Below are 24,951 nucleotides of genomic sequence, written 5' to 3'. Positions count from 1 at the left end.
GTAACCATGCTGGCACCTCCAGAACTGTAAGCAATAACTTTCTGTTGTTGATAAGCCAGCCAGTCTGTGGTATCATAGCAGCCTGAAAAGACTAAAACAGTTGTTTCCAGTTAATTTTGGGTTGACTTTCTAAATTAATACTTAGAAGGAAGTAAAATTTTGTCAGTTATTCTTAAATACGTATCTGCTATTAGTTCAACATGCACATTTTCAGTAAACCCTGGTCTCTATACTACCAGCAACTGGAGAAAAATTACCTCTGACCTGGAGGAAAGGGGAAGGAGGATTTTTAATAGGTTCATGAATAGGGCAAGTCTCATGGAAATGAACTACAGAAGATGCCTGATGTCCTTCACATCAGGATTTCTCTGGAAATCACTTTTCCTGTATGCAGAGCAAACAGCTGCTTGCTGGTCTTTCTGTGGCGAATTAGCAAATTCTCTAAGAGCTTTGAATTTAGGAGGGGAAGGAGGAACTAATATCCTACTTTCCTGCTGGAGTTCTGAATCTTTTCATTGATTGGCGTGTGTATGATGGGGCTGGGAGCCCCGAAAAGAACTTGAGAGTCTGGCACGAATATTTTGGGAAAGGAAGGATAAAAGACAATTTTAGTTCCATCAGACTCCCTCTTTCCCTGCTTGTATTACAGGAGCAGACCATGTCCTCTGGGATAGCAACTTTCTGAGGAGAATGTATGATTGTCATAGAATATATATCTTTCTTTTTCTGTGACACAAGATGATCACCAGTATCCTTCTCAACATTCAGATTTTGTGACATCTGAATGACTCATCTCAGAGGCTCAGTTTCTTCATCTGTAAATTGGGGATGATATCAGTATCTACTATAAAACATGAGTTATTTGGAGGATTAAATAACCAATATTTGTGTGCACCTCATTAATTTTAAAAAATGAAATACTTTCCTTGAAGGGCGACTATTATTGTGGCAGAGAAAGGGAAACGCGTGTTTACTGGAAGGAAATACTGTTAGCAGGACAAGAAAACCATGGTTGTTAGCCAAAGTTAAGGACCCACGGAACCGTACACCCAGTCCTTCACTGTTGTCGCTCCGGACCTTTTTCCGGTGGTACCTCGGACCCTGCTCTCCCCGCCCTCGGGAAATGAAATCCTGATCACGCTGCCAGTGCATGCTGGGAGTTGGAGTCCCCTTTCTAAAGGCTGCGGGTGGCGGTGATATCAGCGGCGTCGCCGGGAGCCACCAGCACGTGGCGGGAAGGGGCGGCGCGCGCTAGCTGTCGGCTCCCGGGAGCGGCAGGAGCTGCCCGCTTTCGCGCCTCCAGTCGTGTTGCCCTCCCGACATGCCCGAGGAGGCGGGCTTCCCGCCGGGCAAGAGATTCCGGCCGGGCGCCGGGCCTTTGAGGCGCGCCGGGTCCTGCCCTCACGGGCGGCGAATGGTGATGCTGCTGACCGCGGGCGGCGGCGGCGGCGGCGGAGGTGGCCGGAGGCAGCAGCCACCCCTGGCCCAGCCCTCGGTCAGCCCCTACCGTGAGGCCGTGGAGCTGCAGCGCCGGAGTCTGCCCATCTTCCAGGCGCGGGGGCAGCTGTTGGCCCAGCTCCGAAACCTCGACAGCGCCGTCCTCCTCGGTGAGTGACCGCGCCGGCGCGTCCTTCCTCTCTCCCCGTTCGAGCTCCGCGAGAACAGCTTTTCTTAGGTGTTTCTCCCTGTCTTTCACTCGTTTCTACAACAAACCTGACTGCCTTTTCTGTTCGGGGCCAGGAGAGGGGCCTCGGAGGAGTCAGACAAGCCCGTTCTGGAGGTGCTCACAGCCGGTGCGAGTGACTCGCGCCTTCGGCAAAGACTCGCCTTCTGTGCGGAAGGGTAGAGGGACGCAGCGGGAACTTTGGGAGCTTGGAAGAGTGGATCTGAGCCAGTCGGGGAGGGAGGCGTTGGACGCAGAGGAGAGAGCCTGCAGCATAAGAGACAAAGTGGAGGCGAGAGACGGTCCGGTCTGACGGAAGTAGCAGTTTCTGGTGCACGAATTAAGAAGCAGAGTTGAGGGCCGGGGACCAGTTACAAGGGGCTTTGATCCCCAACGTTTAAGTAAGAGGAGCTCCTGAAGGACCGAGAGGATGAGCCTCCAAAGAGGTGAAGGAGATCCAGGAGAGCTGATAACCTAAGGAACAGAGTTGTAAGAGGAAGGGAGTGAACAGATGCAACAATGAAAATGGGGACCCAAAAAGTGCCCGCTGGATTGGATGCGAGGTATCAATTGGGGATCGAGTTGAGCGCTGTTTCGGCAGAGCTCTGGGAGCTGATTTGTCACTGGGCCGAGGAGTAGGTAGGAGGTGAGGGCATGAAGGCAGTGGGAGCAGGCTTCTGTTTTGACAAAAAGGAGGGGGACCTAGAGGAACTTCCAGATATTCATAGGTTCAGGGGAAGAACTCAGTAGAGAAGGAGGTTGAAGATGCAAAGCGGGCACTAATAGAGCAGAGACAGAGGGCATGGGGAACGGGGGCCCTTGGCAACAAGGGCTAGATGCAGAGCGGGCCTGGATATCCAAGAGGAGGATGGATATCCAAGAGGCTGGGGGGCTGGAGAAAGGAGGTAAGAATGGGGGTGACTGCAGAAAAGCTTGCAGGGGGAAGTGGCGGGAGATCACCTTTGAGGACTTCACTTTCCTATGAAGTAGGCACGGGAGCTCTGATGAGGATGGGCGTTACAGGGTCCTTGGGGAGGACGGGGACAAAAGAAGGGCTGCAGAAACAAGAACAAGGATCAGCGGTGGTGCTGGTGCTCAGGTGCATTTAGCCCCACGGCAAACTCAGGTCAGTGTCAGCACAGTTGGGTTAGTTTACTATAGCAACGCTCAGTTTCTTGGTGTAGGAGCAAAAAAGATGGACAGGGAGACATTGATCCCGGTTTGGGTTTTGCCTGATGAACTCAGCAGGAGGAGTGTAGAATAATCAAATTCTTCGTCCGTGATTTGTGTCTGGGTCAGGAAGGATGAGCAGTCAGAGGGGAGAAAATGGAAGAACCACGGGACTGTAGGACTCTGTGAGGTCAGGGAGGGGTACTGGTAGCTGTGGGGGGAGGGATGCACAGGTTTACAGTTCTTTGTTGTGACTGGGCACTGGGAAGGGAACACAGGAGGGTAGGAAATAAGGTTGGGTGCTTACTGTATGCAGATGCTCAAGTACATGGAAGAGACGGACAGGCCATCTCTGCCCCCCAGGGGCCTCTGATATTGGAGGGGGACAGAAATGTTTAAATGCTTTCACACAGTGTAGGGTGATCAGTGATGGACGAGATGAACAAGGCTCTAAGGAACACAGAGGAGGCGGCGCAGCCCCTGGGGGGAGAGTTTCAGGTCTAACGCATGTTGTACAGTTTGTCACGCAGGCAGCATGGGGGCAGATATTTCATAATAGTGTGGGCAAAGGCAGAGGGTTTGAAAGGAGGCGGCTGGCTGGGGAATGGTGAGGAGTTAGCTGTGGCTGCAGTGTAGAGCAGATGTCTCTCTTCATGGCAGTGTATTTACATCTCTTTATCCCTTTGAAAAGTAGGACATTTTTATATAACGTTTGTATTCCATTGTATGTTCTTACTAAACTGGTTACTGTTGCTGACCACTTACGTTGTTTCTAATTTTTGGGTGTCACGAGCAAAGTTGACTAAAACTCTTTTGAAGCTGTATTTTTATACACATCTTTATTTCCTTAGAATCAGTTCCTGCAAGTGGAATTGTGGGTCAGAGGGTACAACATTTTAAAGACTTTCCTAGTATAATGTGGCCCTCCAAGAAACAATCCCAATTAACACTCTGCTGGCAGTACATGTGGGTACACATTTTCCCGTGGCTTTATCAGCTTAGAGTATTTTCTTATCTTTTCCTTCTGACTTTGATCTGTTTTGTGAAGTATGTTTCAGTTTGCATTTTTTTAAATTTTGATGTGGACCATTTTTTTTTTTAGGCTGCATTGGGTCTTCCTTGAGGTGCTCGGGCTTCTCATTGCGGTGGCTTCTCTTGTTGCGGAGCATGGGCTGTAGGCGCGGGGGTGTCAGTAGTTGTGGCGTGCAGGCTCAGTAGTTGTGGCTCGTGGGCTCTGGGGCACGTCAGTTTGCATTTAAGTGAGACTTTTTTCTTTCCTAGGGGAAACCGGCTCTGGGAAGACAACGCAGATCCCTCAGTACCTGTATGAAGGGGGGATTGGCCGCCAGGCCATCATTGCCGTGACCCAGCCTCGTCGAGTGGCTGCTATCTCTCTGGCTACCAGAGTCTCAGACGAGAAGAGAACCGAACTCGGGAAGCTGGTACCTAACTTCCTTCTTTACTGACAGTTCTTGGTCCCCTAACCCCCACTCCCGGCCCCCTGACTTTTATTTTTCTGAACAAGACTACTTATACATCTCAAGCTTCTTTCTTGCCACAATTGTTTCAGCCTCTCTCAGAGTTCTTTACCAGTTCCTAAGAGATCAGAGGGTCTGTCAGTCTCACTTGCTTTGCTTTCAAAATCTGTTGGCAACTTGGATAAATTAGCTGTTTTTTTCCTGAGCACTTTTTTTTTTTTGCGGTACGCGGGCCTCTCACTGTTGTGGCCTCTCCCGTTGCGGAGCACAGGCTCCGGACACGCAGGCTCAACGGCCATGGCTCACAGGCCCAGCTGCTCCGCGGCATGTGGGATCTTCCCGGACCGGGGCACGAACCCGTGTCCCCTGCATCGGCAGGTGGACTCTCAACCACTGCGCCACCAGGGAAGCCCTTCCTGAGCACTTTCAAGGCTTCGGTAACATCTGCTAAGTCTTTTATCTACATTTCTTTCTACAAACTTGTAAGCATTTTTCTAGTATATAGGTGGGTATTGAGAATGAGTCCCAGAACTGTATATAAGTCAGATTTATTCGTGTTTGTGTGGGTGTCTACCCATTTGACTTAAAAACGTCTTGGACATCTTTTCATATGTGTACATAGCTTCACTTGAAACTATGGCACCGTGCTGGATACACTGGGTGCTGAACACACGTTTGCTGAGTGAATGAGTGATCTCTCCACACAGGTTGGCTACACGGTGCGCTTCGACGATGTCACCTCGGAGGACACCAAGATCAAGTTCCTGACGGATGGCATGCTTCTGCGCGAGGCCATTTCAGACTCCCTGCTTCGGAAGTACAGCTGCGTCATTTTGGATGAAGCCCATGAACGGACTATCCACACGGATGTGCTCTTTGGGGTGGTGAAAGCTGCCCAGAAGAGGCGAAAGGAGCTGGGGAAGCTGCCTCTCAAAGTAGGTGCAGCCTGTGCTGCTGAGGGACCCAGGGCAGTGGGCATGGGGGGGCGCGGGCCTCCTCGGCAGCCTTCAGGGCTCAGCAGGGGCACAAAAAGGCTGGTCCAAGCTTGTCCCCATCCTCCGCCCCTGTCTCGCACACAGGTGATTGTGATGTCGGCCACGATGGACGTGGACCTGTTCTCCCAGTATTTCAGCGGAGCCCCTGTCCTCTACCTGGAGGGCCGGCAGCACCCGATCCAGATTTTCTACACCAAGCAGCCCCAGCACGATTACCTGCACGCGGCCCTGGTCTCTGTCTTCCAGATCCACCAGGTAGGCACCGGGGTGCAGATTCCTGGGAAGGCCTGTTTGACCTCGAGCATTCAGCCTTGAACAGGAAAGCTGCCGAATGAAACCATTCTGTGAGCTGTGTCCTGAAGTTGAATATGGAGTTCGTTTGCCATGTCCACATTTTTATCCTTTTTCTCAGTGCCTTTTTTTTTTTTCTCTAAAAAAAAAATTCAACCCTGACCAGCATCTTTCCTCAGCTGAGCCAGAAAACGTCCATATGTTAAAGCAGTGGCTTGCAAGCATATTTTGATTGGAACTCCCAATAAGACACACATTTTATATTGCAACCCAGGACACAATGTGTAGAACTGAAGTGAGTCTTAGGAAACACAGTCTCCTTTTACTACATGTGATGTCCTCTGGTATTTGCTGTCTCATTGAAAAAAAAACAAAAAGTTGGTGTATTAACCAATAATGGGTTGCAATTTAGAGTTTTCTTCTTAAAAAAAACAAAAAACTGTACAGAGAAACATTTCAAATATTTTTTTCATTTTATTAAACGTTTACTTAAAAATTCGAGTGATTAAATCTCATTTTTTGGTTTAATTTGTATAAAATCGACTGTTTTTACCTTTCCATTAAGTTTCTGAAAAAATCTAGAAGCCAACTTTTGAAAGCTAATTTTTATTTTAAGCTCAGTGATGGGTGTATAGTTTAAAGTTTAAAAAGTCAAGTACTTAGCTCTAAAAAGCTCATTAAAAAAAACAGGAACTGCTTTCACTTTCCCAGCCCAGATCCTGCTCTTGAAGGTACACCTTCAATTTCTTAACTGTTTCCCTTGGATGTTACTTTCCTGTTTCTGAAACATCCTCTCAAATGATCATATCAGGGGCTTCCTTGGTGGCGCAGTGGTTGAGAGTCCGCCTGCCAATGCAGGGGACGTGGGTTCGTGCTCCGGTCCGGGAAGATCCCACGTGCCGTGGAGCAGCTGGGCCCGTGAGCCATGGCCGCTGAGCCTGCGCGTCCAGAGCCTGTGCTCCACAACGGGAGAGGCCACAACAGTGAGAGGCCCGCGTACTGCAAAAAAAAAAAAAAAAAAAAAAGATCATATCAGGATGTCTTTTTTTTTTTAATTAATTTATTTATTTTTGGCTGCGTTGGGTCTTTGTTGTTGCACGCGGGCTTTCTCTAGTTGCGGCGAGCGGGGGCTACTCTTCATTGCAGTGCGCGGGCTTACTGCGGTGGCTTCTCTTGTTGCGGAGCGTGGGCTCTAGGCGCACGGGCTTCAGTAGTTGTGGCTCGTGGGCTCCAGAGCGCAGGCTCAGTAGTTGTGGTGCACGGGCTTAGTTGCTCCGTGGCATGTGGGATCTTCCCAGACCAGGGCTCGAACCCGTGTTCCCTGCATTGGCAGGCGTATTCTTAACCACTGCGCCACCAGGGAAGCCCCAGGATGTCTTTTTAAATCAAATATCAGTCTTTACAATATTACGACCCTACGTTGTGCACCATCACAGTGCCTTGTTCCTTGTTCCACACAGTCGTACAAGTTTTCTATGTACGTACAGCCAATTTTTCCCCAAGGGTTCTAACATCTATCACATGCCAATCATGAATATTTTTTATGTGTTGAAACACAATCCACTTTTTCCCGGGTCCTTTATTTATGCTGCTTTTTTGCTCCAAACAGGTTGCTCTCCTAGGCCTCCGCACAGCTGTCCTCTTGGCTCTTCCCTCTGCCACCCTCCTGTGTTGAATCCCACGACAGCACCCCGTGTCTGCCCAGCCTCCTGGCCGCATCGGGTGGAGGAGGGGACTTGGGGGTTCAACCACACTGTACTCAGACTTCCAGCTGACACTTGGGTCCTCATGCCGGCACAAGCCCTCGAGGTTCGCTCTGAGCCCGAGCCTTTGTGGCTTCTCCAGGGAAGTGGGCGCACCACTTTCCTACCACCCCGTCTGTACGCTCCCCCGTCAGGACTCCCTCTGCCCGGCCAAGTCACTCACTTCCCGCCCCGTCTTTTCATCTTTCAAAAATGGGTTGAAACCCTGTCTTCCTGGGCTTACACCTTCACCGTCATTTTGATAGTATTTGGAGAAGGTCAGGGTGCCTTGTTTAGCTGCTAAAAGCAAACTTGAGATGAGGATTTTTCATGAATAGTGCCTGCAGTGCCCTCAGGTTACATGGTAGCTTTGGTGAGTCCTCCCCTTGATGAAGCTTTGACTGTTGTAGATTTTATCCTGGGAATTCCCTGGCAGTCCAGTGGTTAGGACTCGGTGCTTTTTACTGCTGGGGCCCGGGTTCAATCCCTGGTCAGGGAACTAAGATCCTACAAGCCACGCCACCAAAAAAAAAAAAAAAAAAGATTTTATCCTTTCTGTGTGTGCACCTCTGAACATTTGTCCTATCAATACCGGGCTAAAAAACTACATGCACACATATAAATACATAGATACTAGATATATGTATTCATGCATAGACATATATATATATACATATAGACACACATGCACAACATATAGATAATTATTAAACATTCTTCAGTTATTTTGCCAAACAAGTACTCTACAAATTAATGTATCTGAACAGACGTCAAAGAAAGATTGGATCAGTGGGTGTGCAGTTAACACATGTTCTTCTCTTTGCGAGGTGAAGGATCCAGTTAAGCCTGGGATCTCAATCCCTTGTCCACGTTCAGCGTGCTTTGGGGGTTTATGAAAGTACATTTGATGGCCTCATTCAATTAGGGCTCCTCTTCCAGCATGAGTGCTTCCGGCCATTTCCGTGGATCAGGATTTCCCCAAGTTGTCTCTTTTGTCAGCTCCATCTTTCAAGATGATTATGAAAGGAAGGCAGCTTCATGCAGATTTTATTTGCTTGCCTGATTGTGCTTTTCATGGCATTGTTCTCGCTGCAAAAGCAATCTGGCCATCTTTCTTCAAAATCTCCTTAATTCGTTTTTAAACATAGCTGGCTAACTCGAGTACGTTGCAGCCGTGCATTCTCAGTGTGGGTTTTCTCCCAGGGGAGACACCAATGTTTAGGCTCATTTATGTCTCCAGAGTTAAGAAAAATAACTGGGAAAGTTCATCCGTGACCATTGTTCTGTGCAACCTGTGCTCCTGTCAAGGCCTAGTAATCCCACTCTGCCTTTTCTGTAGGAAGCCCCCTCCTCTCAGGACATCCTGGTGTTCCTCACTGGGCAGGAGGAGATCGAAGCCATGAGCAAGACCTGCCGGGACATTGCCAAACACCTCCCCGACGGCTGCCCCTCCATGCTGGTCCTTCCTCTCTATGCCTCCCTGCCCTACGCCCAGCAGCTGCGCGTCTTCCAAGGGGCCCCGAAGGTGAGTGCACCCCGTCTTCTGCCCAGCCCCATCCCTGGGTACCCAGATGGATGCACCAGTGGGGCCTGTGCTCCTGTCAGCAGGCTCCAGATAAGGTGTGTGGGACGGGATGTGCAGGGACCACACACATGAACTGGAAAGACGCAGGAGGGTAATGCGCGGCTGCAGACACAGCCCTCCCATGGTCAGAACAGGGAGACAGCTGTCCGGGGGTGAGGGAGAGGCAAAGGCAGAAGCCAGGGGCTCAGTGAGTGACTCTTCCAAGGTCCACCGTTAACAGAGCCTGTGTCCACAGTACGTTCCTTGGGTGCCCATGCTGTGCCAGGCACTGTGCCACCACTTGACACATACTGTCTCTCATCCTCTCGAGAACCGCAAGGTGGGTCACCATCCCAGTTCCGAGGCCCCAAGGGGTGAAGTGACGGTTGCGCAAGGGGCACAGGAGGTAGCTGGCAGGGCCAGGACTCCAGCCCACATCTACCTGCTTCTGAATCTTGTGCCTCTCCCACCACATCTCATTGCCTCAAAATAAACTTTTAAGACTGAAGCATTCCCCACACCCTACCCCGCCCCGCCCCGCCCCGCCCCGCCCAATTTAGTCATCAGCCATCGATATTAATGACTGTCATAATAAAAAAGTCATCTCTTCTTGCTCATGAGTGAGTTGTGACAATTCAAGGTGAGGAATGTGTTTTAAAACTTCTGAATCATATGTGTGTCATATGGCTCTTTGGTTTTCTTCCTCCTTTTAGGGCTGTCGCAAAGTGATCATTTCAACCAACATCGCTGAAACCTCCATAACCATTACAGGAATAAAATATGTAGTTGACACGGGCATGGTTAAAGCAAAGAAGTATAACCCCGGTGAGAATTTGTAGCTCCTGATGTCTCTTCTCTGTGTAGTGAGCAGCCTGTGTCCCAGTTTCCCCCAGATGATTGTCTCATGTCCGTAACTACCTGAGATTCGGGTGGCAGCACCACAGTCCAGCAGAAAGGCACGTGAGGCAGGAAAGGCACGTGAGGCAGGAAAGAAGAGCCCAGAAGTGGCACACCTGGGGACAGATGGTCAGGGACCTGGGCAGAGGGCATGCAACCCTGTCAGAAGGTAGGCGAGGATGCTGGCTCTCAGGCCAGGGACAGCCTGATACCACATCAGAGGCTTCCTCGGAAATGACATCTGAGCTAGGCTGGTTTGACCTCCAGTCTCCCAGGAAGGAAGCAGACCCCCCCCAGGCTGGGGCGAGGCACTAGCTGTTTCCTGAGTGCGTGCGGTGGGCAGCTTGCTTGAAGTCATTTTTATTCAGGTCTGTTTTCTACCTTGCTTTACTCCACAGAGGATTTGAGGCAGCTGAAATTATGGCTCCCGAACGTTTAATTGAAATGCACTGCTAAGCCTTCAAGGGTGCTGTCATTTATGTGTGTCTCTGGGGACCACGTATGTGAAAGGGCTTGGTTCTCTAGTGCCTGGCAAAATACACCTTTATAAGAAAATTGGTCTCATTCACTCCTAGGCGTAACAGCATTACATTGTCTCTCTTTTATAATAGAGCAGGAGGGAGGATGCAACACACAGGGGACTGGAGGCATTTCATTTTGGGGTCATCGCTTGATGTGGGACCAACCATCCTGGTTTGCTGGAAACTGTCTCAGTTTTAGCACCGAGAGTCCCAAGTCCTGGGAGACCCCCTCAGTCCTGGGCAAACGGGGTTGTGGTCACCTGTGATCGAAGCCAAGGCCTCTGAGATCTACTCTCCTGGGTCCCTGCCCCAAGCACGAGGTCCTTCTGATGTTTTAGTCACAGGTTTCACACGGTGTTCACAGCAAAGGCCTTGCTTCACCACAGACCGGTCTGTTTCGTGCTTTCTGACGCAGGCTGGAGCTCTTCTGGACTCGTGTGTCACAGAGAGGGTCCCCGTGTGTCACAGAGAGGGTCCCCGGCGGTCTGAGCAGTGCCTCTCATTGCCCACGCTGCAGAGTTTGTTCATGTGACGAGCAAAGCACTAACACGGGCCATTCTCCCACCAGACAGTGGCCTGGAGGTGTTAGCTGTGCAGCGGGTGTCAAAGACTCAGGCCTGGCAACGCACAGGACGGGCTGGCAGAGAGGACAGTGGTATCTGTTACCGGCTCTACACGGAGGATGAGTTTGAGAAGTTTGAGAAGATGACGGTGCCAGAGATCCAAAGGCAGGCCCAAGGGGCTCCCACACCTGCCCTTTGTCCCGAGGCTTCTGTCCCTGTGGCCCGTATCCTCCAACTGACTCTCCTTGGTGGGCGGCTCTTGCCTCGCCGGCTGGGGGGTCAGGAACACCTGCGTGAACCACCTGCGTCTCTCACACTTGCAGGTGTAACCTGGCGAGCGTGATGCTGCAGCTCCTCGCAATGAAAGTCCCAAACGTGCTCACCTTTGACTTCATGTCCAAACCATCTCCAGGTAGGTGGGGTCTTTGGGAAGGTGTACAAAATGGACAAAAACAACCAGTGGACTCCAAAAAAAAACAACCAGGTCTTCCAGCGGTCTCCTTTTGTTTAGTATAATTTGGTGGATAACAACCTTAACTCTCAGAGAAGAAACTCAAATCATTAAAGGAAAGATGCGGTGCCGTCAGCACCATCGCGGTGCACAATCGGCGGCTTCATGTAGGCATCACGGGCGGGTTCCGAGACCACAGGAACCAGTGAAGGTGGTCGAGGGGGTCCACAGGATACTGCAAACCTAACAAAATCGTACTTTTGCCAGCAAAAGCACTGAAAAGATTAAGTTTCTTTGCTCTTGACCGGAATTTGATGGGCCCCTGCCCTTCACTGATAATCTCTCCATGTTGGAAAAAAAAATAATGGGGAGTTTTAATGATGGTAGCTTAGTACTTGGCATCTCTTCAACATATACCATTTTCTTTTTTTTCCTCTCTCTCCTTTTTTTTAAGTAAAGAAGCGCAACTGGTTAAAAAAGTAAACAGTCGATGGGTATACAGGGCCCCTCTGTGATGTCAGTTTCCCTCCTCTACAGCAACCGCTGTGAACATTTCCCAGTGTCTTCTAGAGAAAATCTTTGCAAGTACATATAGTCTTTTATTTATTTATCATATGAATTTTATTTCATCAGTCCTTGGGCACGTATATTCCATCCTCCTCCCAGACTGGGGTGCCTGCAGAAAGGGTTGTGATTGGGTATCTCCAGCCCCAGGTGCAACAGCACTTATGGGCCATTCACGCAGCTTTCCAGCACTTCTTCCAGAAACAGGCCAAGAGCAAAGGCACCAGCCTTCAAGACTGAGATCAACTTTGCTTTTTTTTTTTTTTTTTTGGCTGTACAGCTTGCGGAATCTTATTTCCCTGACTGGGGATCGAACCCCGGCCCTCCGCAGTGAGAGTATGTAGTCCTAACCACTGGACCGCCAGGGAATTCCATATAGTCTCTTTTTAAAACACAAATAGCAACACACATTGTGCACTGTTCTACACTTTTTTTTTCTTTTTCTTGCTAAATCTCTACATACAAACGAGGCACATTCCTGTCAGGTGGAAATACCGAAGCCACACCTGTGCATCCGTTACCAGGGCTGCAAAGCCTCCGGAGGCTGCCACACTCCCCACCTCAAGTTAACCACCTCCCAGGTTTTGTCCGTGAATCCCTCGCTTTTCTTGAATATTTTATTCCATGCACGTGCATTGTTTCGGTTGGCATGTTTATGCCTCGATTTCCCAGTGACCTTCCCTTTTCGTTCATCATGTTTTATAAGGTTTATGTCTGATGCATTTTCATTACTAAATATTGTTCTAGTCTATGAATAAACCAAAATGCATTTATCCTTCTACCGATAGACATTGGCACATTGCTTTTTCTTTTTTTTTTTTTTTGTCCCACCACCACTATCCCCTGCCACTTTCCCCCCTTGGTGTCCATGTGTTTGTCCTCTACATCTGTGTCTCTATTTCTGCCCTGCAAACCTGTTCATCTGTACCATTTTTCTACATTCCACATATATGCGTTAATATACGATATTTGTTTTTCTCTTTCTGACTTACTTCACTTGGTATGACAGTCTCTAGGTCCATCCACGTCTCTGCAAATGACCCAATTTCATTCCTTTTTATGGCTGAGTAATATTCCATTGTATATATGTACCACATCTTCTGTATCCATTCATCTGGCGTGGGCATTTAGGTTGCTTCCATGTCCTGGCTATTGTAAATAGTACTGCAATGAACATTGGGGTGCATGTGTCTTTTTGAATTATGGTTTTCTCAGGGTATATGCCCAGTAGTGGGATTGCTGGGTCATATGGTAGTTCTATTTTTAGTTTTTTAAGGAACCTGGATTCTGTTCTCCATAGTGTCTGTATCAATTTACATTCCCACCAACAGTACAAGAGGGTTCCCTTTTCTCCACACCCTCTCCAGCATTTGTTGTTTGTAGATTTTCTGATGATGCCCATTCTAACTGGTGTGAGGTGATACCTCATTGTAGTTTTGATTTGCATTTCTCTAATAATTAGCGATGTTGAGCAGCTTTTCATGTGCCTCTTGGCCATCTGTATGTCTTCTTTGGAGAAATGTCTATTTAGTTCTTCTGCCCATTTTTTTATTAGATTGTTTTTTTAATATTGAGCTGCTTGAGCTGTTTATATATTTTAGAGATTAATCCTTTGTCCGTTGTTTCATTTGCAAATAGTTGCTCCCATTCTGAGGGTTGTCTTTTCGTCTTGTTTATAGTTTCCTTTGCTGTACAAAAGCTTTTAAGTGTCCCATTTGTTTTATTTTTGGTTTTATTTCCATTACTTTAGGAGGTGGGTCAAAAAAGATCTTTCTGTGATTTATGTCAAAGAGTGTTCTTCCTATGTTTTCCTCTAAGAGTTATATAATGTCTGGTCTTACATTTAGGTCTTTAATCCATTTTGAGTTTATTTTTGTGTATGGTGTTAGGGAGTGTTCTAATTTCATTCTTTTACATGTAGCTGTCCAGTTTTCCCAGCACACTTATTGAAGAGACTGTCTTCTCCATTGTATATCCTTGCCTCCTTTGTCATAGATTAAGTTGACCATAGGTGTGTGGTACATTGCTTTTTTCACTTAATGTATTTTACAGATCATTTTCCCTCTGTGTAGATATTTATTACATTCTTAGAATTGCATCTTTATTCTTTAATAGGCAATGCATTTTCATGGTTCAGATTTAAAAAGAATAATATAGTAAATAGTGTCCTTCTCACCAGGGGCCTCTGAGGCACCTGGTATTTCCATTGCTGTGTGTGTGCGTCTGGAGATGCAGGTCCCTGTACGATGTCCGAGTGTATCTGGGGGTGAAATTCATAAGTGTAACTTTGCTGGGTTTCAGATTTACACACATATTGCCAAATTGCAAGCCACTATTTAAAGAGAGTTGAGCTGAAGACAGTGTTGTGCTTAACAGCTTTGTAAAGCACCTCATGGGGACAGTGTGGCTGTGGTCTTTGCTGTGGTTTGACGTAGGCTTCTCAGAAGTGCCCTGAAGTAATGAACTAGCTCCAGCTTCGTCCTGTTCTGAATGTTCGACTCCTTTTTATGTCTTTCTTTAGATCACGTTCAGGCAGCCATCGCCCAGCTGGAGCTGTTGGGTGCCCTTGAAAACAAGGACGGCCAGCTTACCCTGACTCCAATAGGAAGAAAGATGGCGGCTTTCCCGTTAGAACCCAAATTTGCCAAAGTAAATGATATCCTCTCCTCAGTCCCCTTTCTGTGTGTTACGGGTCAGCCATCCCAAAGGAGACTCCTTAACCCAGTGCTTCTAGATTAATCTTCACTTTTTCTCTTAAATAATTATTAACGCCTACTTATTAACGCCTAACTGACTTATGCTCAGTGTGGGATTCAAGCCATATTAAGTCATGAGCCCTACCCCCATGGAATCATGCGGGGAAGGCAGCCCTCTGTTTTACAGAAAGTAGAATAACATACGTAGTCATGGTTTTAGAAACACCTGCCCCTTAAGGCTTTACAAGGGAAGCTGCAAAAGCAATATGTGGAAATACTTTATTCAGAAGCCAGGAGAAAACTAGGCTTACACAGTTTTTAATTGTGATTTGCAGACCATCCTCCTGTCCCCCAAATTCCACTGCACGGAGGAGATACTGACCATCATCTCCCTGCTGTCAGTGGACAGCGTTCTCTACAACCCCCCCTCCCGGCGGGATGAAGTGCAGGCTGTGCGGAAGAAGTTCATATCCAGCGAGGGCGATCACATCACCCTGCTTAACATCTACCGGGCCTTCAAGAACACAGGCGGAAACAAGGTAGGCCTTGTCTCTTTCCCCTTCTCAAACGATGCCTCCTTTTGGGCCTGTGAATGGCAGATGTCATTTCAGAAATGTCTGCGCGCAGGGAGGTTACCAGGGAAGGCATGATTCCCGTCTTTCCCTCTGCTTATGTTTAACTCATACCTAACGTTGGCCAGTTCGTTAAGTATTTGTTGACCCAGTTTCTTAGCTACAAAATGATTTGTTTCCCCACCTGCCCCTAACTTTCTTCATAGCAGATTTTGCTTGTATTTCAGTTCCCTGGACCAAGATGGAAAATGGCTGTATTTTCTTTCACTTATCAGTAAAATAAAACAGAATAAAATCAGTCATTGGAGGGAGTTCCCTGGTGGCCCAGTGGTTAGGATTCCGGGCTCACTGCCATGGCCCAGGTTCAATCCTTGGTCAGGGAACTGAGATCCCGCAAGCCGGGTGGCGCGGCCCACCAAAAAAAAAAAAAAAAACACAGTAATTGTGCTATATATAGCATGCATGCTTTATCTGTGCTTTAATGCAAAAAAAATAGCCACCACCCAGTTTTGGTAGTTATAAACATTTTGCTGTATTTGCCTCAATTTATTTTTAAGGAAATAAAATGATCTGGACACAACAAGAGCCCTGAGCTGCCCCTTTTGCAGTCCTTCCTCCCTTCTGTAACCCCAGTCACGTCTGTCTGGTTCCTGGTGGGCAGCAAAGTGCTTTCACTTTGTATGCGCAGGCGTTGTATGCTGTAAATGCTTCTTCATGCTACCTTTTTGCAACTTGTTTCCGTCTCCTCACCTGTAGTGCCCATCCCGTCCTGGTCTCTTGTGCACAAGGGGGAGAGTTGCTCTGGGGTCAACACCCAGGAGTGGACCTGCCGGTCTTCAGGCAGCTGCATCAAGCTTTCCCAGCTGGCATGTGCGTCCACAGAGCTGTCAGCACCTCTTTATCCTCCCCGGAGTAGTGTAGAGGAGTTTCGATTTCCACCAGCCTCTCCAGCTCTTAGTTGAAAGGACTTTTCGTTTTTGCCACGTTGAGGGATATGAAGTACTATCTCAGTTATTTGAAGCTGCACTGCCTTGATTCCTCAAGAGACCGAGAACCTTTGCTTAAGTTTATTGTCATTTGTAGTTAATCTTCTGTGAGTGGTCCATCCATGTCCTTTGTCGTTTTTCTACTAGAGTATTGGTCATTTTCTCACTGATTTGTAGGAGTTTATTTATTTATTTTTTAATATATTCTGGAGGTAATCATTCTTTACTGGGTGTAGTGATGCAGATATCCCAGTCATTAGCTTTTTTCATCGTGACTTACCTATGGAATTTTTTGGTTCTACTTTAGTTTAAATTTTTACTGTTTTCCTTTATGGTTCATGCTTTCTGCTATAAAGATATTTTCCTGTATTTATTTTTGGCAACTGCAGTTTTCCGTCTGAATTAGAACAGTGTTCTAAAAATTATGCTGGGACTTCCCTGGTGGTCCAGCGGTTAAGACTCCATGCTTCCACTGCAGGGGGCATGGGTTTGATTCCTGGTTGGGGAGCTAAGATCCCGCATGCCGTGTGGTGCGGCCCAAAATTTTTTTTTAGTTAAAAATAAAAATTGTGCTATGTTATTTTCTTTATAGAAATGAGAGGACTGTGATATCTCTTTTTTTCTCCTATTCAGGATTGGTGCAAAGAGAATTTTGTCCACAGTAAGAATATGATGCTGGTAGCTGAAGTCAGATCACAGCTGAGGGATATCTGCCTAAAGGTATTCTTCCTCCTGGTGTTCACTGGGGGGCTAAGCTGTCACTTTTTTCTAGGTGAAAAATTTCAGGTTGCTTATTGCAAGTGATTGCCAAAAAACTCTCTCATTGTAGGAAAATTTTTAAATAAGAAAGTAAAACTTACCCACAGCTCCACCTCTCCCCAGTTTGGTCTGTTTTTTCATAGCCCTGTTTTTATTTTATTTTTTTTATTTTTTTTATTTTTTTTTGGCGGTACGCGGGCCTCTCACTGCTGTGGCCTCTCCCATTGTGGAGCACAGGCTCTGGACACACAGGCTCAGCGGCCATGGCTCATGGGCCCAGCCGCTCCGCGGCATGTGGGATCTTCCCGGACCGGGGCAGGAACCCGTGTCCCCTGCATCGGCAGGCGGGCTCTCAACCACTGCGCCACCAGGGAAGCCCATAGCCCTGTTTTTAAATGAATTTTTTACATCATTAGTTACATTGTATGTATAATTTATATTCAGCTTTTATAAACTTTAAAAGTGTTTTCCAATGTTATTAGAATTCTTCTTAAGGTTTGTTTTTTTAGTGGAAATATCTTTGTTATTTTTATTCAGATTACAAAAACCGTGCATAATTGTTACAGATTGATACAGTGCAGAAAATAGTGATATATAATGCAGAAAGTGTAAAAGTCTCCTTAATCCTGCCCCTCCAAAGGTAAATAATAGTCTGGTGTAGATCCTTCTAGAATTTTTTCCTGTGTATGTATGTTTTTATAGATGTGTAGGTATACACATATACATGGATACATATATAAAATTTTCTTTTTTTTTCTTTATTTTAATAGATTTTTATTGGCGTATAATTGCTTCACAATACTGTGTTAGTTTCTGTTGTACACCAAAGTGGATCAGCCATATGCATACATATAGCCCCATATCCTCTCCCTCTTGAGCCTTCTTCCCATCCTCTCTATCCCACCCCTCTAGGTCATTGCAAAGCACCAAGGTGATCTCCCTGTGCTATTCTGCTGCTTCCCACTAGCTGTCTATTTTACATCTGGTAGTGTAAATATGTCGATGCTACTCTAAATCACCCCAGCTTCCCCCTCCCACCCCGTGTCCCCAAGTCCATTCTCTAGGTCTACATCTTTATTCCTGCCCTGCAGCTAGGTTCATCAGTACCATTTTTTTTAGATTCCATATATATATGTTAGCATACGGTATTTGTTTTTCTCTTTCTGACTTACTTCACTCTGTATGACAGACTCTAGGTCCATCCATCTCACTACAAATAACTCAATTTCATTTCTTTTATAGCTGAGTAATATTCCATTGTATATATCATACCACATCTTCTTATCCATTCATCTGTCGATGGACATTTAGGTTGGTTCTGTGTCCTGGCTATTGTAAATAGTGCTGCAATGAACATTGTGGTACATGTCTCTTTTTGAATTATGGTTTTCTCAGGGTATATGCCCAGTAGTGGGATTGCTGGGTCATATGGTAGTTCTATTTTTAGTTTTTTAAGGAAACTCCGTACTGTTTTCCATAGTGGTTGCATCAATTTACATTCCCACCAACAGTGCAGAAGGGTTCCCTTTTCACCACACCCTTTCCAGCATTTATTGTTTCTAGATTTTTTGATAATGGCTGTTCTAACCGGTGTGAGGTGATACCTCATTGTAGTTTTGATTTGCATTTCTCTAATAATTACTGATGTTGAGCATCTTTTCATGTGTCTCTTGGCCTTCTGTATGTCTTCCTTGGTGAAATGTCCATTTAGGTCTTCTGCCCTTTTTTTTTTTTTAATTTATCTATTTATTTATTTTTGGCTGCATTGAGTCTTCGTTGCTGCGTGCGGGCTTTCTCTAGTTGCTGCGAGCGGGGGCTACTCTTCGTTGCGGTGCGCAGACTTCTCATTGCGGTGGCTTGTCTTTGTTGCAGAGCACAGGCTCTAGGCGCGTGGGCTCAGTAGTTGTGGAATGCAGGCTCTAGAGCTCAGGCTCAGTAGTTGTGGCACAAGGGCTTAGTTGCTCCACTGCATGTGGGATCTTCCCGGACCAGGGCTCGAACCCATATCCCCTGCATTGGCAGGTGGATTCTTTACCACTGAGCCACCAGGGAAGTCCTTCTGCCCATTTTTTAATTGGATTGTTTGGTTTTTTGATATTGAGCTCCATGAGCTGTTTGTATATTTTGGAGATTAATCCTTTGTTGTTTCATTTGAAAATATTTTCTCCCATTCTGAGGGTTGTCTTTTTGTCTTGTTTATGGTTTCCTTTGCTGTGCAAAAGCTTTTATGTTTAATTAAGTCCCATCTGTTTATTTTTGTTTTTATTTCCGTTACTCTAGGAGGTACATCAAAAAAGATCTTGCTGTGATTTATGTCCAAGAGTGTTTTTCCTATCTTTTCCTCTAAGAGTTTTATAGTGTCTGATATTACATTTAGGTCTTTTCCACTTGGAGTTTATTTTTGTGTATGGTGTTAGGGAGTGTTCTAATTTCATTCTTTTACATGTAGCTGTCCAGTTTTCCCAGCACCACCTATTGAAGAGGCTATCTTTTCTCCATTTTATGTTCTTGCCTCCTTTGTCTTAAATTAGGTGACCATATGTGCGTGATTTTATCTCTGGGCTTTCTATCCTGTTCCATTGATATATATTTCTGTTTCTGTGCCAGTACCATACTGTCTTAATTACTGTAGCTTTGTGATATAGTTTGAAGTCAGGGAGCCTGATTCCTCCAGCTCCATTTTTCTTTGTCAAGATTGCTTTGGCTATTCAGGGTCTTTTGTGTTTCCATATGAATTGTAAAATTTTTTGTTCTAATTCTGTGAAGAATGCCATTGGTAGTTCAATAGGGATTGCATTGAATATGTAGATTGCTTTGGGTAGTATAGTCATTTTCATGATATTTGTTCCTTCAATCCAAGAACATGGTATATTTCTCCATCTGTCATCTTTGATTTCTTTCATCAGTGTTTTATAGTTTTCTGAGTACAAGTCTTTCCCCTCCTTAGGCAGGTTTATTCCTGGGTATTTTATTCTTTTTGTTGCAATGGTAAATGGGATTGTTTCCTTAATTTCTCTCTCTGATTTTTTGTTGTTAGTGTATAGGAATGCCAGAGATTTCTGTGCATTAATTTTGCATCTTGCAACCTTACCAAATTCATTGATTAGTTGTAGTTTTCTGGTAGCATCTTTAGGATTTTCTGTGTATAGTATCATGTCATCTGCAAACAGTGACAGTTTTACTTCTTCTTTTCCAATTTGTATTCCTTTTATTTCTTTTTCTTCCCTGATTGCCGTGGCTAGGGCTTCCAAAACTATGTTGAATAAGAGTGGACATCCTTGTCTTGTTGCTGATCTTAGTGGAAATGCTTTCAGTTTTTCACCATTGAGTATGATGCTTGCTGTGGGTTTGTCCTATATATAGCCTTTATTATGTTGAGGTAGGTTCCTCTATGCCCATTTTCTGGAGAGTTTTTGTCATAAACAGGTGTTGAATTTTGTCAAAAGCTTTTTCTGTGTCTATTGAGATGATCATATGGTTTTTATTCCTTAATTTGTTAACGTGGTGTATCACATTGATTGATTTGCATATAGTGAAGAATCCTATGGGATGAAGCAAAAGCACTTCTAAGAGAGAAGTTTATAGCAATTCAATCTCACCTCAAGAAACAAGAAAAATCTCAAATAAGCAATCTAACCCTACACTTAAAACGACTAGAGAAAGGAGAACAAAGAAAACCCGAAGTCAGTAGAAGGAAAGAAATCATTACAATCAGAGGGGAAGTAAATGAAATAAAAATGAAGAAAACAGGGCTTCCCTGGTGGTGCAGTGGTTGAGAGTTCGCCTGCCGATGCAGGGGACACGGGTTCATGCCCCAGTCTGGGAAGATCCCACATACTGCGGAGCGGCTGGGCCCGTGAGCCATGGCTGCTGAGCCTGCGCGTCCAGAGCCTGTGCTCCGCAATGGGAGAGGCCACAACAGTGAGAGGCCCGCGTACCGCAAAGAAAAAAAATGAAGAAAACAGTAGCAAAGATCAATAAAACTAAAAGCTGGTTCTTTGAGTAGATAAACAAAATTGATAAACCCTTAACCAGATTCATCACGAAAAAAGGGAGAGGACACAAATCAATAAAATTAGAAATGAATAAGGAGAAATCACAACTGACACTACAGAAATGCAAAGGATTACTATATGCCAATTGAAACTGTAATTAAAACTCTTCCAACAAACAAAAGTTCAGGAACAGATGGCTTCACAGGTGAATTCTATCGAACATTTAGAGAAGAGCTAACACCAATCCTTCTCAAACTCTTCCAAAAAATTGCAGAGGGAGAAACACTCCCAAATTCATTCTACGAAGCCACCATCACCCTGATACCAAAACCAGAAAAAGATATCACAAAAAAAGAAAATTATAATCCAATATCACTGATGAACATAGATGCAAAAATCCTGAACAAAATACTAACAAACAGAATCCAACAACACATTAAAAGGATCATACACCATGATAAAATTTTCTTTTTAAAACAAAATGTATAACACTTTGTTTTGCAATTTGTTTTTTTCCACTTGGAGTACTTCTTGAATACTTTGTGTCTAGGCTGTCTTGCAGTGCCTGCATATGTCTATCTCGTTCTTTTTAGTGACTTCATAGCATTTCACTGTATTCACTACAGTTTATTTAGCCAAGCCCCTAATGGATGATTTAGGTTGTGCTGTAATCATCATCTTCCTACATAAATGTCTGTGCTCTGGTACACATAGAATGAACTTTTACGTGGGGAGTTTAGATTTTCATAGACATTGCCAAATCATCAACCAACAAGTTTCCTACGAGCTTATAGTCCCTCTTAGAGGACATAATGTTTATATATTCAATGGCTATGACGCGCCACGTTTTACCTCAAAGGTGGGCTTGTCTGTGTTCGCGTTCTCCTGTGTTGAGCACTGAGAGAGTGTCTACTTTTTGCTGCTGTGAGCAACTCTGTGGTGACTGTCTTCGTGTGTAAGGCGTCTTTTGAGACAGCCCGCGTCGCGGACCATCCGCACATCCCTAGGGGACAGTTGTCACCCTTACCCAGGCCTGTGCCTGATGCCAGCGGCCCATTGTTAGCACTAGAGTGACTTCTTCTCATAGTAGCGTGCTGTGTTCTGCATTATACCATTTTCGAACCCTTCTTGTACTTGAACAGCTCTCCTGCCACACCATCCCTTGGCTGCATGAGTTCCCTCATTTTCTATTGACAGTAGAGTGGTGCTCCTCCAGCAGCACTGATCTCAGGTGTTGCAGGCAGCCGCCCGGGTGTCAGCCTCCACCATGGGCCCTGCACCCTGGACTGCGCTGGGGGCACGTGGCTCCATCCACCACGGTTGGCGGCACAGTACTCACGTCTGGGGTCTTCTCCATGTCTCGCTTCCTCCCGAACCAGATGTCCATGCCGATCCTGTCATCGCGAGGGGACACAGAGAGCGTCCGCCGCTGCCTGGCGCACAGCCTCTTCATGAGCACCGCCGAGCTGCAGCCCGACGGGTCCTATGCCACCACGGACACCCACCAGCCCGTGGCCATCCACCCCTCGTCCGTCCTCTTCCACTGCAAGCCGGCCTGCGTCGTATACACGGAGCTGCTCTTCACCAACAAGTGCTACATGCGCGACCTTTGTGTGGTGGACGCCGAGTGGCTGTACGAGGCTGCCCCCGACTTCTTCAGGAGGAAGCTGAGGGCCTCCAGGAACTGAGCCGCCCGGGGCGGGAGCTGGGCCGCAGCTGGCCTCGCCGCGGACTCTCAGGCTGGCACCCAGAGAGGCCGCGGTCGTATCGGGCAGATTATGCCCGGCCTCTGGGAGCTTGGAAGCATCTTTGTCTAAACTCCTCAAACTGAACCACACAGACATGCAGCGACCTTGGAGACTTCAAAATGATGCTTTCAGTTCTTGCTGGGCGACTTTGGGTGACTTAGTTAACTTCTGAGCCTCAGTTTCCCTATCTGCCAAGTGGAGGTGATAATAATAATACTTACAGGGTTGGGGTCATGAGGCTTAGAGCAAATGGAAGGAAAGTACCCAGAGCTGTGCCTGCCCACGATAAACACGCCGTGGATCGTGAGCCGTGGAGCTCGGTTGCTGTTACTGCTTTTCTACATGATGTGAAGCAGGTACAACAAACCCCGCTGAGTTCCCAAGAGTGAGGGGGGTCATCTGGAAAGGGGCCCACCAGATCTCACAGAGCTGTTGACCTTGGATCTATTTTAACTTCTATCTGCATACGGACTTTATAACAGAAAACACAAGAGATTAACTTCGGTTTCAGGAGGGAGGTGCTTTGGGGCCGTAAACACTTGAGCCTAAGGTGCGTCTCTGAGCTGAGCTTACGGCATTTCTCCTCTGGCCCTGCGGTGGGCGGAGGTGAGAACACAGGCAGCTTTGGCTCATCCATCACCTCATCTAGTGTTTATGTTCTTTTATCTTATTTATTTCCTATGATCATTTTTTCCTTCTTAGGGACCTGGGGACAGCCTGGCTTTGCCACTCGCCCCTCTCTAGCCCTCATTTTCCATATTTGTCAGAGGGGATTAGAGGGTCTCCACAGTCTCTTCCTGTTTTCATATTTTGAGGAGGGAAAAGACACCAAAAGTCCTTCTTAGCTATTTAATTATCAAAAGCAAATAATCTTTCCCCAGAGAATGCTATGCCCTAGAAGACGCCAAGATTTAGCCCTTTTATTGTGCTTAATTGGTCAGAACACACATGTGCAGTATTTTGGTATTCCTTTACTTAATAGAGGCCTAGGATGTTTAGGGTTCAAAAGGTATTGGTAAAAGAAAATACAATTTTTAATAAAATGTTCAAAAGGTATTGGTAAAAGAAAATATTGTATTTTTAATAAAACGTTCATCCTGCTGGTAGAAAATTGGGAGTGGGGTAATTTATTATGTTCCTCAGCAAATTATATAGAGGTATTCTCTGGGGCAAGTAAAATTTAGCTTTTAATCATTTATGTCCAGCTCAAGTACCTGAACCGTTTCAGGAAATGTATATTTTTTCTGGCAGGAATTAAGGGGTAAATAGCGTCTGTGTTTCTGTACAGAAATATGTTTGTCACTAACATTCTGGTAGAGTTTTCATACAGTAGTTTTTTATTGGGCTTTTTAAAAAGTTAACTTTTAACATAGCTGCTCAGGGATTAAATCAGATTGGAAAAGCCGGTCTGACTCTCCGTATTACTACAAAGAAATACATGGTTGTTTACATTGAGCTGCAGGGGATAGATAAGTACACTTTAAACTTTCTTAAGGAAGTTAAATGTTTCACAGTGATGTTGCAATCTAACCTTGAGCTACTCTTTTCAATCCTACAATGTCCAGTGGTGTGCCACCTTTTTTCCAACCTGTGAAATCCATATCTAGGTGAATCACTAGCTCCCTTGAGCAGCTTCATGTAAATAGATGCACTCCAAGCAGATCACATGCCTCAGATGTTTGTCTTCTGCTTCTAGTAATCATGGAGTGTGAAACCCCCAGAGCAGCATAGATCTAAGAACTGCCAACACCCAGTTCTTGGTAAAAACCTTTGGTAAAGAGATGCCAGAATGGAGACAGATTTTTGCTCTGTGGATAAGACGGATTATGTACTGTGATGCATAAATCCATTTAATCCAGCTGTGAAGAAATGCTTAGAACTGTGGCCAGGCATCTAAGATACCATTCCTTGTGCATAGAAGGAAACACTGCACCTGTGGGGAAGCAAGAATTTTATTATATTTTATTTGATCAGAATATTATACCTTGCAGCAAAAAAAAATCTAGTTGGTTCAGGTTTATGTTGTATTTTGAGAGTCTGTTCTTGTTCAAACAGAGATAGCTCTAAAGAAGCACTGGCTCTTGTATATAATGCTCAGATTTGCACATGACTATCAAGTCCATTAAAAGTGAATCTTGTACATGTGTGAGGCTTCTTTCTTGGGTCTCCTTTCCCTTATTCACAGAATGCTGTTTAGAATATATTAAGTATATCTTTGCCACTTCATTTGGGAAGACTTACTTTCTTGCTACCTTATATATCGTATGTGTCCTGGTAAGGTAGGAACATTAGTTCT

At 45.8% G+C, this 24,951-nt stretch overlaps 1 protein-coding gene across 2 annotated transcripts; it reads left to right on the top strand.

Annotated features, from left to right (window-relative positions):
• The first annotated feature begins 1,185 nt into the window (after positions 1-1,185).
• DHX33 (DEAH-box helicase 33) lies at positions 1,186-24,799 on the top strand. 2 transcript variants are annotated; one of them, XM_060134541.1, is made up of 12 exons: positions 1,186-1,607; positions 4,115-4,275; positions 5,019-5,246; positions 5,391-5,561; positions 8,679-8,864; positions 9,617-9,728; positions 10,890-11,049; positions 11,208-11,296; positions 14,421-14,548; positions 14,931-15,134; positions 16,787-16,873; positions 22,287-24,799. In XM_060134541.1, the coding sequence occupies exons 1-12, from the start codon at positions 1,322-1,324 to the stop codon at positions 22,593-22,595; spliced, it is 2,121 nt and encodes a 706-aa protein (XP_059990524.1). In that variant the 5' UTR covers positions 1,186-1,321; the 3' UTR covers positions 22,596-24,799. The 2 variants fall into 2 exon arrangements, with proteins under 2 accessions (XP_059990524.1, XP_059990525.1); XM_060134542.1 differs by lacking the exon at positions 1,186-1,607 and adding an exon at positions 2,119-2,226.
• Positions 24,800-24,951: the final 152 nt, after the last annotated feature.

The sequence above is a fragment of the Lagenorhynchus albirostris genome, chromosome 20, assembly GCF_949774975.1.
Source record: "Lagenorhynchus albirostris chromosome 20, mLagAlb1.1, whole genome shotgun sequence".
In the NCBI taxonomy this organism is placed as follows: Eukaryota; Metazoa; Chordata; class Mammalia; order Artiodactyla; family Delphinidae; genus Lagenorhynchus; species Lagenorhynchus albirostris.
Note: the sequence above shows the minus strand (reverse complement) of the source record. Positions and strands in the feature narration are given on the sequence as shown.